The sequence below is a fragment of the Tigriopus californicus genome, chromosome 9 (assembly GCF_007210705.1).
Source record: "Tigriopus californicus strain San Diego chromosome 9, Tcal_SD_v2.1, whole genome shotgun sequence".
In the NCBI taxonomy this organism is placed as follows: domain Eukaryota; kingdom Metazoa; phylum Arthropoda; class Copepoda; order Harpacticoida; family Harpacticidae; genus Tigriopus; species Tigriopus californicus.
The window spans coordinates 10,677,261-10,693,232 of NC_081448.1; the positions used below are offsets into that span (position 1 = coordinate 10,677,261).

The 15,972-nt window shown below is 41.6% G+C and overlaps 1 protein-coding gene across 1 annotated transcript; it reads left to right on the forward strand.

Moving 5' to 3' along the window:
* The first annotated feature begins 4,492 nt into the window (after positions 1-4,492).
* On the forward strand, positions 4,493-15,966 carry LOC131886527 (synaptotagmin 1-like). The gene is made up of 12 exons (XM_059234891.1): positions 4,493-4,685; positions 7,073-7,291; positions 8,546-8,643; positions 10,045-10,213; positions 10,581-10,667; positions 10,887-11,059; positions 11,609-11,679; positions 11,923-12,072; positions 12,902-12,990; positions 13,136-13,261; positions 13,332-13,484; positions 15,021-15,966. Exons 2-12 carry the CDS (start codon positions 7,193-7,195, stop codon positions 15,165-15,167), a joined length of 1,362 nt encoding a protein of 453 aa, XP_059090874.1. The 5' UTR covers positions 4,493-4,685; positions 7,073-7,192; the 3' UTR covers positions 15,168-15,966.
* Positions 15,967-15,972: the final 6 nt, after the last annotated feature.

Here is a 15,972-nt window from a genome sequence, read left to right on the forward strand (position 1 = left end):
ACCAAACCGTTAAATCTCTCCGAAGATCCTCAAATTTAGAGTATTTTAAGGTTAAAGTTCGCGAAAAAGCTTTTTTGGCCCTACAATGGCCAAAATAATTTAAAACATAATTTATTCTAAAGATATTATCTTTCCCACCGCTAATAATAATATTGAGCTAATAATCTATATCAGGATGGCATTCATTTTGAGGTAGGGATGAAATCAAAATCGACAAATGCTCCTTAAAGTAATTACTTTAATAATTGAGGGAGCGTTTACCATCTTACACGCAAAATGGATTGTTTAAAGTCGCATGAAGGGTTATTGTACTGATGTACAAACTTATTTGGGTCATACTCGAACCTTGTTCATCATAACTTGATATCCCAAGACAGGTTCTTTGGGGAATAAAAGGTTCTTTGGAAAGATGATATTCATTGGTACCAGCTATACATGTGCATACTTAACGAGAAAATACACTCGTCTCTGAACTTTCTCCTGATTATTTCTCAATATAACTCTTGTCTCAAAGGAAATTTTTGATCCGCTTCAAATTTTGCCTTTCCATTCAACAAAGATGTTCCATCCCTTGTGGGACTCTCAATAAAGGTAACTCGATGAAAGATATCTTGTTGGCTCGGTAATGGCCTTGCTCTTGAATTTGGCATATCTGCTCGTACTTTTGGATGTACTTTGGCATTCAATGCCCCCATTGATCATGGTGCATTTCATTTATTCCCATTTGTTTTTAGGGTTCCTCGGTACTTTAGATAATCTTCATTTCCATTTTTAGGGATCGCTTCAAGCTGTTAACTAAAATAAAGCTTTAAAAAAAGACTGTCTTCTTTCCTTTAACAATATGAAAATGAACCTAGAGACGATGAACCTAAGATCGAAGTGAACCTATAAATCGCGAAGTTTGGCTGATATTTTTAAAAGAGCGTGAGGCTCTTGTAACCATTTTAAAGCAAAAAGTGCCATCATCAATTTACGTAGAACAGATAATATATTTCTCTCCGTTTTTTTTCAAGTTTCTATCCAATAAGCCATATTCAAAGAATAGAGTAGCAAAAAAAGGACGAGCTTTCTCAAACTATTTAGTCTCTTCTAAATAATTTACCCTACATACACCCTAGCAACGTTGTAAGTACAATCGTCTCAAAGATCCTTCATTTGTTTGTCAGACCCCCAGGGTCTGCGAATTCTAGTTTGAGAACCCCTGGTGCAATGCCTGAAAGCTTGGAGCTATTCACAAAGCCAATGGTTGAATTGTAGTTTGGGTAGCATATCATTTTTAGACACTTTTGTCCATTCTTGTGGAAAATGTCCAGGGTCTGAAAATAGGGATGTTCAAAAGTGTTCAATAGTGTTCATAACTACGAAACTTTTAAGATGCATACAGAAGTACTTTTTTGAGTCGATATTCTGTTACAAAACATTGTTCATTGATGTGGTTAGCAATAAAAATGTCACTAGGACCTTCATCATGAACTTGAAGAGTATACATACATACGTACTACGTGTTTGACTTGTGAGTGTCTTATTACTTTTATTCTTTGCAAATGGGCTACATTCAAATAAATCGTTAGATATTCTATTATCAAGGGTATGAAAAATAGTCTGAAGTTTGTAAAAAAACTTGAACTGAAATCATCACTACTTACTTGCGTAAAAATCAAGTTACTTTAACTTCAAAAGGTCTAACTTGTCATTTAAAACACCCTTAAAACCAAATTGACAAAGATCTATTAAATATAGATGATTGAGTGTTGTTTGCACAATCAGTTCAAACTCGAATTTATTGAGTTAAGGAGGAATTAAACTACTGCATTTCCCAAGGCTTGCCTTTTACTTAATTTGGTTACCAAATATTCTCACAGTACCTTAGCTAAAGTTTATTAATATTTTAAGGCATCATAGTCTCGTGAACTCAGATGAGTGATATCTGCTCAACTTTATAATACTAAATTGGTTCAAAATTGTTTTTTTAGTTCAATAAAACACATAAAAATCCATATATTGCAGCTTAGCAACATTAGCCAAATGCTTTCAATAATATGCAAATGTTACTTGTTATGTTATGACTGGAAAAGTCATTTATATTAACGAAATATTATGCTTTATAATTAAATGACTGCATTTCTTGGCCAAACCATTGATTCGATGAAGTAATAAAATGACTGAAGGTCCAAAGAACACTGCTTGTTAAACTACTTTTGAACATCTGGTACAAATTTTGTTCACTCTTGTCCACTTTTGTCCATTTTTGTCCACATTTGGACATTCTAAATGCCCACCCTAATTTTAGTGCATATTCAGAGAGAACTTTTTCCGCCCATTCTGTTACTAGACCTTCCTTGAAATTCTAGGATAACGATAAATTGATGTCAAGGAACTATCTGATCATTTATCTTAACACAATAATCTTCAATTTTCTTTGTTCTCAAGTTGTTTTAATTTTCCCACTGTTTCAAGTATTAGGACAAATGCACCTTTGTTGATTATAACCCATGCAAACTATTGAGGCTTTTGCGAGGTGACGAAAGGAGCAAAGCAGTTCTAAATCGATATATTGTCGATTATCGTGTCTCAGTTGAAAGGAAGCCTCCCACTTGCGTAAATGCCATGAACAGTACAATCAATTCGACACAACATCAAAGCGTTTTGCTACTTGATTTTCCATTCGCTTTCTTTCTCCCTCTCTATAATTTGGGCTGACATAAATATACGTATTCTTTTCTTCTCGATGCATTCATCCTGAGCGCGGACAATCCATGAAAACCTTCATTAGATGGCATCCAAGTAAAGAGCATTCGATTTCGCGGTCACTCTTTACCATTTCATATACTGCATACTATGTTCAATAATAGTCAATGACCACATTTGTGATCAGAACTGTTCGACGTACTACGTTCCATGTCGTCGAAATTTGATCCACGTTGAACTACCAAGCGGATGATATTTTAAAACATTGACTATGAATGATAATTCAAACTGGATCAATCAATAGAATCCAATTCAGAGCTGAGTTATCATCGCATGCGATGCACTCGTGCTGAGTGTACGGAGTTTGACATTCAGCGCTCAGCACCTCAAAGAACTGAGGCCAGGCAGATCTGAGAAGAACCAACATGGACTACTTTCAGCCAAGCAGCCAAGGTCACAGAGGCGTTTCGTTCAATGTTGTCGTTTTCCTTCATTTTCCCCTCTAAAGGGATTTCTTATGCCGTCATCGAAGGAGGTCGTCGTTGCTCAGGGAGTAGGAGGGCAAAAAAGCGAGCAACTATCCGCTCGTAGAGCAAGTTGGCAGAGGGCCCATCAAGGGGACTGAGCGATGAGCCAGGGTCGGCCAAGAGCTTCCACCCAAGCAGGGTCCCAGGGCACTTTTATGAGATTCCCCCTCCGCCAGCTGAGCAAACTGAGCACGAGGAAGAGGCAAGTGGTCGCACGTTCCTTCGAGGAGCAAAACTGGAGAAAGCAGGTCATGCAGGGGCCTATCAATGCACCATCTTCATGTGCTTATAGTACAAAGGGACCATTCATTGATCTGAGCAACCTAGCCAACCTTACTACGCACTAGGTGAAAATTTATATCATTTCAGCACTGCCACTAATCACATGATGGCCGCTTTCAAAATATGTTTGTTTGTTGAGCTTTATCGTTTATGAATGGAGGTGGCATGCTATTTTGGTTCCGCACAAGGTTCCAACTCGGTTCAGCTGATCACATGACATTGTTTGGTGAAGTAGGAGAAAATAAGGGCTGTAGTCCGAAGAGGGAAAGAAAGAAAAAGGAAGAAGGAAAGAGAGGGGGGGGAGAGAGAAAGAAGGCAGGACCTCTCGTGCAGACTAGAATAGCTAAGCCTTCCTTGATCCTCGCACCAACGACGAGTTCTGGCCCATTTCATAGCAAATAGGGAACCAAATCCCAGCCTGAAAACTGCCCTCTCTCCTTCCTTGTTGGTCTTCATTTGCGCCTGCGAGAAGACGGCGGCCGGAATTGCTTAAGACGAACGAGAGCATTCCTCTCTCTTAGTCCCTCAGTCCCTCACTCCGTGTCCCCTTCCCTGTTTCTCTGTCGGCTTCTCCGTCCTCTCTCGGCCACTTTGTGTTCCCCCCGTTCCCCATACCCACAGCCTCGGAAGCATGTGCCGAAGACTGAAGAAGTCTTCGACTGCATGGTTGTGTCGTTGCCTGACTTGCCAGAGAAACGGACAAGAGGGAGACCTCGTTAGATTGTTCGTCCTGGTGTTCGGTCGGAGGTGGAGAGGCCACGAGGAGAACGGCCTCCAATTGCGGCGGTTGGGGAAGCGAACCGAAAGGAGGGAAGGAAGAAGAAGCCTGGTTGGTGGTCGACCGAACTTGCTCAAACTCGCGTTTGAAGGAAACGCTTCGACTACTCTTCTACTCTTCTATTCCCCTCCCCCCCCCTCCCCCCCAACACACACACTATTGTCGGCCCGTTCGACCGGAGTTCTCTTCTCAAGTAGATCTGGCCTTAGCACTAGTGGAGATTATACCCCCGCCAGAAACAGACCAGCACATTTTGGTTGTGGGGTTTGAAAGGAACAAAAGTGGCCTGGAAGTGGAAACGCGAGAGGCACAAGTGAATTGTTATTTTACGACAATCCAGATCCCAGATCCTTGGCATACGGCTTGATCCACCTTGCTTGATCAGGGGGATTTCGAACATCATCTAGAAGGTAAAGGGTTCATCATCATGTTGCCTTTTTGCATCCTCCAAACAAGAGGTACTTTCGACATAGGGAAAGTTGGTCTGATTTCCGTGATCGTTCTCTCAAAGCAATGAATCTAGCAGCAGGTTGCATCGAAATTGGCCAATAAAAGTTTCCCGTCTTTTTGGGACGTCTCTTTCCTTTACATGTAAATGGTGGGAGGGCTATTTTAGTGTGCTAGCAACTTTCGCCTCCCTGAGTTAGACAGACCCGATCCTCATCCGCATTTCTCTTTCTATGGGCCTCGTCAAATTTGACATGCAATTGGTCCATTGGGCTCTGAAACATGAAGATTTGAAAAAGAAGGATTTTCAATTGATCCTAGAAAGTGACGACATAAGCAGGCTGAATTTGAATTTCAATTCGAAAGAAATTACCCAAGATGATCGAATTGGATGTTCAGTCAGAAATGAAGCTCTAAACAAAAAAATGTATTTAGAGTAGAAATGTTCGACGTCGATTGGTCCCTTGGGTTTCTATTAACCTCATGGATCTTGTGGAAATGGTCCTTAAGTACAAGTGCAGTGGTTAATTCCCCTTTCTCCCCCACATAAAGGTTCCATATCGACAGAAAATGTTTTTGCACGACCTTCGTGTGACAATGCATCAGCTCACGCCGAACTCAGTTGTCACTGCGGGCTAGTTTTCCTCTTCACTTATCTCATTTTCCACAGCTTGCAATAATGAAACATGTATATTTCGAAACCTGCACCGAGCTAATCGCAAAATAGACCCTTTCCAAAGCATAAAAGGGCAGGAATAATAGCAGTAATTTCTTTCATGCATTTAGCTGCATTTAAAACAAATCGTTAGTGTAAGCACATACATGCGTTACCTCTAAAGGCGAAATCGATTGGCATTTATCCTCGTTGAAGACACTAACGGCACCAACATTTTGCAAATGCATATCATATTTCCTTTTATATCCATTAAGTTTGTTGACTGCTTGTTTTTTCATATCAGTTTCCTCTTTTGAGAATGTCAATGCTTTCGTGAAGTGACATATATGATTAGGTTAGAGTGCGAGTACATAGTATCTAATAGCTACCTCAAAGGTGCGTAGAACCAGTTCGTGAAGAGAGTCTTGCGACACCTAATAATAACTTCCTTGGCAAGTGTCATTGTTTTTTTTTTTTATCACGCCATCCTACCAAACGATTCGGACTGATTCTTCCATACTAAAGATCAAATTTATTGATTGTGAATCCTCGTCCGAAAACAATTTATGCAAGAGAGCGGAAAGTTATCTAAACTATCAACTATTGACGTTTATCAGGTGTGGATATTCTTAAACTAAAATATCACGACTGTTTCCGTTTATAACACACTTAGTTGGCCTAAGGCAAGCAATGTCACCAACACGATTGGCAAGAGACAAATTGTTATCTCGAGCGTCAACTTGATTCCACCTTCCAGCAACTGAATGGAGAATAATATCAACAAACCTGAAAGCTATACAAGATGGATGGAACATTAAGCCAGCTTCCTTGAGCAATAATGGCCAATCACCAGACGCTAGTAGACAGCAATTGATGGATGAGCATTGGCCTTTGTTCCTCTGTTCCTCATTTAGGATGCTGTACAAATACTTACATGGGAGCAATTTGGACGAGCTGATGTGGTTAGAAAAAATGATGTGGTAATCCAATGAGACACCGGGACAGTTAATCCAATCGGATCTTTTCAGCAGTCAGGCAGAAAATTACTCTGGTAAGAACTTTCCCGCGAGTTGGTTGGCCACAGGCAGGATAAGGGTCCATGTTAATTTTGTTCATTATTGGTGAGCAACTAAGAGAGAACAAAGGCAAACTTTCCTAACTCAAGTATATTGTAGTAATGTAGGGGTAAATAACCGGCAGGGAAACCAATTGGGAAGAGGGTGGGAGCGAGCTGGAAATAACGTAACAGTGCACCAGAATCTGATTGGGTAACGTACCTCAACAACAACGCAAGGAAGGATATCAAATGGAAGGTCGAAACTAATCAGGAACATTGATATCGTTGGTCCCTCATTAATGTCCAATTAGTGAATGGAATCATTGGTGGGAGTCTTAGTGGAGATTGCTTTTGTGCTCAGAGTAGAGCTTGGCAGTAGTCAAACCAATTTGAGAGATTCCGCCGAGGCTCACTTGATGTCCAATATTGGAATAATGTAAACAAAAAAGACCCGGTCTATTGCCCCCGAAATGGCAACTAGTTTGTTTGTTACCGAGTCTGATTTATAATCTAAAGACTTTCATTGGTCAATGATGCATGAACGGAATACTAAGCTCTTTTTCTTTGGCCAGAGTGAACCTTTGGAGCGGGCATCAAATATTTGTTCTAATCATTATTGCTTTTTCATTCTCTTGCAGCATGTGAAGCCTTCTGGGAATTTCCCGTTATTTCCTCTGTCCAAAATTGACATTGTGTCCTAAGCGGCATCTCACCCAAGCTACGACAGCTGCCACATCAGCTGAGTCCCAAAGGCCACTATGGTTATCCCGAGCAGCTTCTTCGCCGAGGCTCTACCAGCCTCCCCCAAGAACCATCTGCTAAACAGATGGAAACGCGATTCCGCGGAGACCGCAGAGGTACGAATTGAAGAGGCTTTTCTTTGATGCCTATAAGGCGTCAATTACGGTATTTAACACCCAACGCTCGGTTGGGTTGTCTTTTGTGCCTTCTTGGCATACCTGACTTGCATTTTGAAGATGAACAATGTCACTCCAAAAATTTGCCTGCTTTCTCTCAGTTGGAAATGAGTTTACCTTCTACGAAGAGTTTTCAGGATCTTGCGAGTCACGAAACAAACAAAGAATAAGAAAATGCGATGGAAATGCGAATGTTTTTCTCCCTGCATCTACAAGCTATTTTCTTTGCCCGTCTGACTAAGATTGACCGTTGAAACCTGTCGTGGTATTTTTGGACCTGAACGTGTCACCTTCACTTTCCAACCATTGGCTCAACACACTGTTTTCAAGCCCAATGGGGCCCAGTTTGGCTTATTTCCCGAGAGTTATCTCACTTCTAAATGCTGTACTGTCTTAAGCTTGAGGTGTCTGAGGATCAGATGAAGACCTTCCATGTCCTGTGCTTCGTCCTAATCTGCTTCCCTTGGACCCCTATGTCATCGACAATCCGGTTCGGATGAGATGAAGAGCCTTTCTAAAGTGCAGGATAGTCGGTTGGCCTTGGTTGCATTAAGATGAGCATCTTACTTTCTCCACTGCATGTCTAATTGGACCGTGCTCTCCTTCAGAGAAATCCTGGAAGACCACTCCTTCGCCAGCTTCGTCTTAGAGACATCTCAAGAACATTCTTGTGGAATCCTGTTGGGCGAATTTGGTGCCATCCCTCAATCTCGTCTCACATATTGCTATAATTTGATAGTCCCTGTGGTGCTTTGTAGGTTCCGAGATCCACCACTCTTGTCACCCAGAGGCTTCTTGCTTCGTTTGAGAGAACATTTGGCAGCCCACAAGTCTGAGTGCTTGCCTGTCTTTGTGATAGCTTATCGGAGGTGGCTCATTGGTTGTGACGCAGGGTTTTTGTCCCTTGACTACTGCTATTCGTTCTAGGAACTTTCAGAACTGCTTTGTTTCCTCTTTCGTTCAGCAATCCCAGGCACTGGTTGCCGATTTTTTGTTGTTGTTTTATTTTCCTTTTATTCTCTATTCCCTGGGATCACGCGATGTTTTGTTCCTCTGATTCCGCACAATACATGAGGGGATGTTCCCAAGGGCAGACGAAGACAGGAAGGCATTCGTGGATTTCTTTAATATGTATTGTATATTGCAAATCTACGTTTGTCACCTATACATTTTTGTTTGTCTTTCCTCCGCCAGGGTGTGATGACCAAGATCAAGACTGGATTTCACGCTGTGGAAAAAGAGGTCGAGAAAGATGTTGGGATTGTGGCCGAAAAGACTCACATGAAACCATGGTAAGACCTCTCAACCTCAGCGTACACTTGATGAATGAATTTATTTGCTTGAGTATCTTAACGACTGCCAAAGTTCTTCAGAACAGTATTCTAGTTCGAAGAAAAGTTAGGCCAAAGTCAGTGAACTGGGATTTTCCTCAATTGTATACTTATTATATGAACCAGAAAATCGCCTTGGGATCATAAAGGCCATGTTTGGTGTTCCTTTCACTTTGTCATTTAGACTCACTTTGTCGCTCGAGATGGTATGCCTTAGGCAAGCTTTGATCCGCTCACCTCCCGAATGGCCCTGAAGGTTTGTTCAGGTTTGGGAAAAGCAATACGTACGGCCTTTTTTATTACAGCACAAACATAAGCTTGTGTGTCCTTGGCAGGAGCGTGAGAGCATCATCCTCCGCTCTCTTTATCTGTTGCCCGTTTTCCATTGGGCCTTTTTATGGCCTTTCCCCTCCTACGTCAATGGGAAGTAATACAATTCGTGATACAATGATGCACACACGGCATTTCTGATGGAGAATGGCTAAGCATTTCCCCGACTTTGTAAAACCTTTTCCTTACTCATCACGGAATGGAAAACGATTTAGAGAAACCTCAGACAACCTTACTTGGGTATAATCCAGCTGTCTTTAAACAGGTCTTCAGTACGCTTTGTAATCTTTGAGGAAATGCACTGGGTATTCTTTCAAAGGCGCCACTAACCATGCTTGTTTTGAGGGTAAATTGATGATCTGACGTGGACATTGGGCAATGTCATACAAAATACTGGGTAATTAAGGTGAATGCTTCTTTTCCGAGAATGTCTATGATAATGAATTTCCCATATGGTTTCCCAAAAGGCCTCTTTCAATCTTTCTCTTTTACCGACTTAGCCACTCCAGTGTTACCTATGTACACTAGAATTGTCAAAGGAGGGAAACCCTCCGAAAAAGCAATCGAACAACTCCGATACGTTCAAGCTTAATGTGACGGTGCGTAAAAAGCTAGAAATGACTTGGATCATAGCCAGTCGAGAAATTTTTTGTACTCTGTGTCAGAATGAGTAATGATGGATATGTTGGATCGTTCTCAGGGCTTTGGCAACCATAACTTATCAAAAAAATTCTTTCATGTTAGACAGAGTGAGCTTCAGATCCTTAGGATTACACTTGTCTCGCCTTGGGAGGAATATTCTTGCCGTCACTTTCAAGACCCAAGCAAAACAAGTTGATGACTATTGCAAATATCTAAGTCTCCTGTCCGTTATGCCATTTGAAAATTTATCCAAGAAAAGAGTGCTCCGAAATGTTCCAAAGCACTAGGTTCCAATCCGCTTATGCAAATGTGTCATCCACTTAGCATTGAAGGAGGACAGACCTGAATTCAGAACATGCCAATGTAACAGTTTTTTGTCCCTTTCTTTAGGATGGTCTTCGGTATCTTGGCCTTAGTTGTGCTAGCTATTCTGGGCTTGGTGGGCTGGTGTGCGTGGAGGTTCTGCCGAAAGAAACGCCCCAAGAAGGAAGACAAGGATGCTGGCAAAGAGGATGATGAAAATGCTCTGGTCGAGAATGAAGAAGTCAAGGAAGAGGAGGTAGGGAAGAGATTTACCTCATTTCCTGACATTGGCAGGATCAAATTTGCCAAACTACCCAGTCACACATCATTTTTGTGTTTATGTTGAGCCTTCATATCCTGCAAGGATTAAGGCCCTTCCTGTTGGCGTTGATCCCCTTGAGGTCTAAATTGATATGGATTCTTCTGAAAAGCTTGACATTTGAGAGGGCTGACTTTATATAACTTATTTCATCCTTCCATCCATCCATCCACCCACCTCCTACCCGTCACTCAAATCCAATATGTGATGGTTGTCGATCCACTCTTTTCCTCGAATTTCACGATTACGTGTAGTCTCCGTTTCTAGCTTGTTATCTATCTGGGTTCTTCGGTTTGCTTTTCAGACGGATGAGAAGAAAGAGGAGCTCAACAAGGGTCGGATCAAATACAAATTGGAGTACGATTTCACAACTCAGGAGCTAAAAATCACGGTGAGCATCTCATCTTCCCTTTCTTTTTTGCCTCCTTCACTGACTGGTGAGTGAAGGTTAGCGTTCTCAAGGCCATAAGAAGTGGAATTCTGAAGAAGAAGCCCAAGGGATGGGTATTTGACATGACACCTCGCAATTGGCTTGAGAGAAAGTCGCTGAAGAACTGCTAGACATTCTACAGTAGAACCAATTTTTGACCACTCTCAGTCCTATTTTTAGGTCCTCGAATGCGCCGATCTCCCACCCACAGATTGGTCCACGGGCCTGACGGATCCATTCGTCAAAGTCTATTTGCTTCCAGACAAGAAACCCAAATATGAAACCAAAGTCCATCGGAAGAACCTCAACCCCAAGTTCGATCAAACGTTCATCTTCAAGAATATTCCCTATGTGTAAGTGCACCATATGTGTATTATCACCGATGAAGCAACCCGCGAGAGACACAGAGAGATCTTCCTTTTTCCAAACAAGCAATTAAGCTGAAAGCTTTGGTTAAACTACGTCCTAAGCGGTCCTAGCATACCTTCCCACAGCCAATTTCTGCCACGTCTCTAAAAGTAAAATCGATCCCAAAGAGTTTGCCCCAGAAACACTTTTGGCAATGAAGCAAGTGCTTGATCGATTTTGCACTCGCGTAGTTTCTTCCATTTTGCGAGAAGGCTGTTTGCAATGTCTGAAGCCTGAAAATGAAGTCTCCTGTGTTATCATTTATTTGTTTCCAAGATTGTTGCTCCCAGACTAAGTTCCCATTTGCTAATGATTTATGGCCTCCATCCAGTACTGCACAAGGAGGGAAATGAATGATGCCATTTGGAATGCTACTTTTGGCATAGGCGACCTCAAGAGACCCCACATGATTCATGTTTCATGTTCCAGGGATACAGAATAGGCACATGCATATCCAGGGTAGTTCTGTGATACATTCCTATCTCCTCTTTCAGGGAAACTTTTGACAAGACCTTGGTCTTTGCTGTGTACGATTACGACCGGTTCTCCTCATCAGATCAACAGAGTGAGTACTCAATCGTGGCGATTTACTCCCCATTCAAAACGATCCTTAGTTGCCTTGCTTCAATTGCATTTGAACGCTTCAAAGGACCACAAAGAAGCGCCAGCGATGACATCCCTATATGTCTTTTATCATTTATTCTAGTACAATGCCCTTACACTCATCCTCCATCATGGCAAAAATTCCCCTTGTCTTTGCATCTCTTTCCTTTGATTTGAATTTGAAAATGTCTTATCATGTACGTAGGTGAGCTCCAACTGCCTTTGAACTCCGTGGATCTGGCAGCTCCTATCGAAGAGTGGAAAGATTTGGCTCCCGTGGATGATGGTAGCAACCAATATTTGGGAGATCTCTGTCTTTCCCTTCGTTATGTACCATCGTCTGGAAAGCTAACAGGTAAACACAGCACATGAGCAAGGGGATTGGAGATAAATAAGTGTATGCTAAGCTCCAAGTCCGGAAGGAGAGTCTTTTCGTAGGGTCGTGAAAAATTCATCGTAAGATTTGGAGCTAGAAGAGTGGTTTCAGTCTGATATTGTTCCATGTCCATTAACTTGAAGAAAGGGAAGCGGCATCTTAATGTATTTCTAGATGATCTTTCACGTTGGAGACAACAGAATAAACGTTGACGTCAGATGGCATCTTGGGATATAGGAAGCTATTTCTAACCGCGTGCTAAAGTTTGAGGAGATAGACGGCCTTGGTTCAAGTTCATACTTACTCCAAGTGCCACTAGATGCTTCATGTCCAAAATATGAGGAGAATGGACTCTAAATATGAAACCTTGCCAAGATCCTTTCATTTAATGGCATCTTCGCTTCAGTTCGAAAAGCAAGCATGTGCTCAAAAGCATTCCATAATGGTCCGTAAGAGGTCCACAGAGAGTCGTGAAACGCGTTCTAAAATGTGGCAGAAACGGCTTTTTTCCTCGTGGCCTGGTTTTGATTTATTGTCACTCAGGTCTGTTTTCAATGGTTCTCGAAAGGGAGGGGAAGTGCACTTCTCTTTTCTTGCACTCTCCACTTTCTTTTGGTTGGCTAGTTTTAAACGGATAGGGTATCCAACTCCATTTGATACACAAAGATGGTGATGATCCCAACCCTTACATAGGCAGATGAATGGCGATTGAACTTGGAGAATTTCCTCGCTTTGCACAAAGAGATGTGCACATCAAAAACAGTGGTCGTAACTAGTCCAAGTGCAACTCTTTTGGTCTTTGTTTCAGTTGCCATTCTGGAAGCTCGCAAGCTCAAAAAGATGGATATCACTGGTGCTTCTGATCCCTATGTCAAGATCAAGCTTTTCGACAACAAGGTAAGATGGCCACAAGGGTCTTGGTCACTTCAAGTGGCCTAACTTGGATTCAGATGATTTATTGGAGGATCCTTTGTCTGGAATGCTTGACACAAAAGAATGAATGAATGCCGTACATGTTATTCCCTTCTCTGTTTACTTTTAGGGAAAGCGAATCGGCAAGAAGAAGAAAACTACCGTCAAATCCTGCAATCTCAATCCGTATTGGAACGAGTCATTTGTTTTCGTTATCGACGAGATGGACATGAAGCGAGTGTATCTAGATATCACGGTTAGTTTTGACACGAATGAACTTTCATCGGGTCAATTGGGAACAAGTTGAAGAACTGTCATGTTTTTAGGTGTGTGATTACGATTTGATTGGCGGTGGAGACCCAATTGGAAAGATCAAGTTGGGATGGAACCAACAGAAGTTGTACAAAGCCGGCTTCAAGCACTTCAAAGAGGTCCTGGAGAACCCACGTCGGCCCATCATCAAGTGGCATGTACTTCAGGTGAGGATCTGATCAAGTATTTCGATAGCATGGTCTCATATTCAAAGCACTGGGTTAAAATGGGTTTGCTTTAGAGCCACTCATCGGTAGGTTTTCATAAGATGGAAGAAGTATTTTGAGTTTCCTAATTCCCGGAACAAAAGCTCGGCCAAAGAAAATATTTCTGTATTAGCAACAGAAAGGCTTAAGAAATTGCAAACCCTTTTGGCAAGAAGCTTCCACGCGAAAAATCTTCAATGAAAGTCAACAAGGAAAATCGAACCCCTGAAGTATTAGTAAGGCTTCAAAGTGGGTTTGTTCGCGATTGAGTGCTTTGATTCGCCCAAGAAGGTGAGCTAAACGAGTACGGTCTCTAAGAGCGACCAATTTTCCTTCCTTTATTTTATGAGTAGAAATTGAAGATGAAAATCATTGGACTAAATTGTTTGGCCGGATAATCGCCTAAACTTTTAACTGCCACTTATTTGAAAATCACGCTTGTGGATGATTTAAAGTACATAAAGCCGTGGGATTGAGTTGCAATTTCCATGGACACTGTTGATTGTCTCAGATTAAGACTAAAAAGCAAAGATGCAAAAGAAAAGACTCTATTCTAATGAATGAATATAGGAGGACTTTTGATGTACTTTGAACCGAGAAAAAGTGCCAGAATGGAATTTTAAATGATTTTGGTTCACGACAGAATAATATATTAGTGCATAATCATTGCATCTGCTACTCTTAAGATCTATTGCAAAAAGGTTCAATGTACAGGCAATGAAAAAAAAGCGATATAAACAAGCACAATTATACTAATGAGGCTAAAAATAAGAAAGTGAAGAAAATATGCATTTGTATGCATTGAGCAGCTCTAGTTATGATGAAATAGGCCGAAAAGTGTTTTGTCCAATGTTGTCATTTGTTTTTGCAAAAAAATCAGAGCAAGAATGGAACCTTTGATGATTCATAGACCACTGGATTCCAGTGGTCTGGTCTATGGATAAATGTACTTAGTGTCTATATGCAGCAGAAGAGGAAGGGGCTAGATTTCAGTACTTTCATTCAGTTATATTTTCATCTTCTCTCCCCGATTTTGTGATGGCTCATCTGTTCTATTTGATAATTTCTAATTGGCAGGTAGAAGGTAGTGCTGGGGCGAGTCCGGACTCGAGCCTTTTACTCGATTTTGGAGAAACTGGCCGGAATCGAGTCTTTTAGAAACAACTCGACTCTGGGAAAAAGTCAAAAAATCAAAGGACTCGTACAAGTCCGACTTTTGCATGACTCGCCCAAGCACTAGAAGGTGCTAAAAAAGATTTAATACAAAACGGTACTAATTTGCATTGTACATGTACAAACAATCCCTGCAATAATCCAGGGACTGAACACCCTTCTAGTACATTAGTCGAAGCATAAAGGATATATGCCTATAAAATATACAGTATCATTTGTGTTGACCTTACATTTACGAAACATTGGGCTTATTTGGAAAAATGCCCTACGAGTGATGTCTTAGAAGAGTCAAATTGTGACTGTTTCCTTGTTTCCCTTTAACAGGATCCGGAGCCGGAGGAAGATGACGACAAGGACAAGAAGAAGGACAAAGACAAGAAGGACGGCAAGGACAAAAAGGACAAGAAGGACGACAAGAAGGACGACAAGAAGGAAGATAAGAAGGACAAAAAGGAGGAAAAGAAGAAGTAAACACTTTCACGCATTTGAAGAAGGACGAATCTTCCCGCGTCCTCCCTTCCCGGACATGTAACGTACAATTGGCCTTCGATTTGGCCTCATCATCCAGTCAACCACCAAAGTGGCCTCCTCTGATCCTCGTGCTTCGCGAGAACTGATTCGTTTGATTTGATCTCGCTTTTGGCCCTTCTTCGTCACCAGTGAAGATGCAGGAGCGAGTCTCTTTCTCTTTGTTTCTCTCTTTGTTGCCCATCCTTCTTCTCTCCCATTCAGCTTTCTACGATATCTAGATTCGCCGTTCTTTTACCGTTAGTTTTGTTATACGGAGTTCAAATTTGACCTGAATTCAAAAGGGAACTTTTGGGGAGCTTTATCGAAAGGGTGCGATTCCTGTCCATGATTGACGAATGCTGAACCTTTAAAGAAAAATCATTCAGAAATCCACCACTACGACGTCCCCAAACGATGACATCACTTACCCGTTATTCCTACTACTATGTGTATGCGCTTTGTTGGATGTGAGACTCCAAAACCGATGCTGTCGTTGCTCAATCACGTTAAAACTTGGAATGACCTTTAGCTCCGTTGGTGAAAAAGATTAGTTGGGGGATTTGAATGGTTCTCTCCTTCCTCCTTTGATTTCATCCTCCCTTCTCCCCATGAAAAAGAAAGCCATGTGTGATAACAAGAATACCTATTGGAACGCTAAATGATTAACTAACTCTATTTGCTACGACCACGAAAGCAGAAAACCCCTATTTCGAATTACTATCATTATCATCAACATTACCATCGCTAATATGAGCCCCCCAGATCG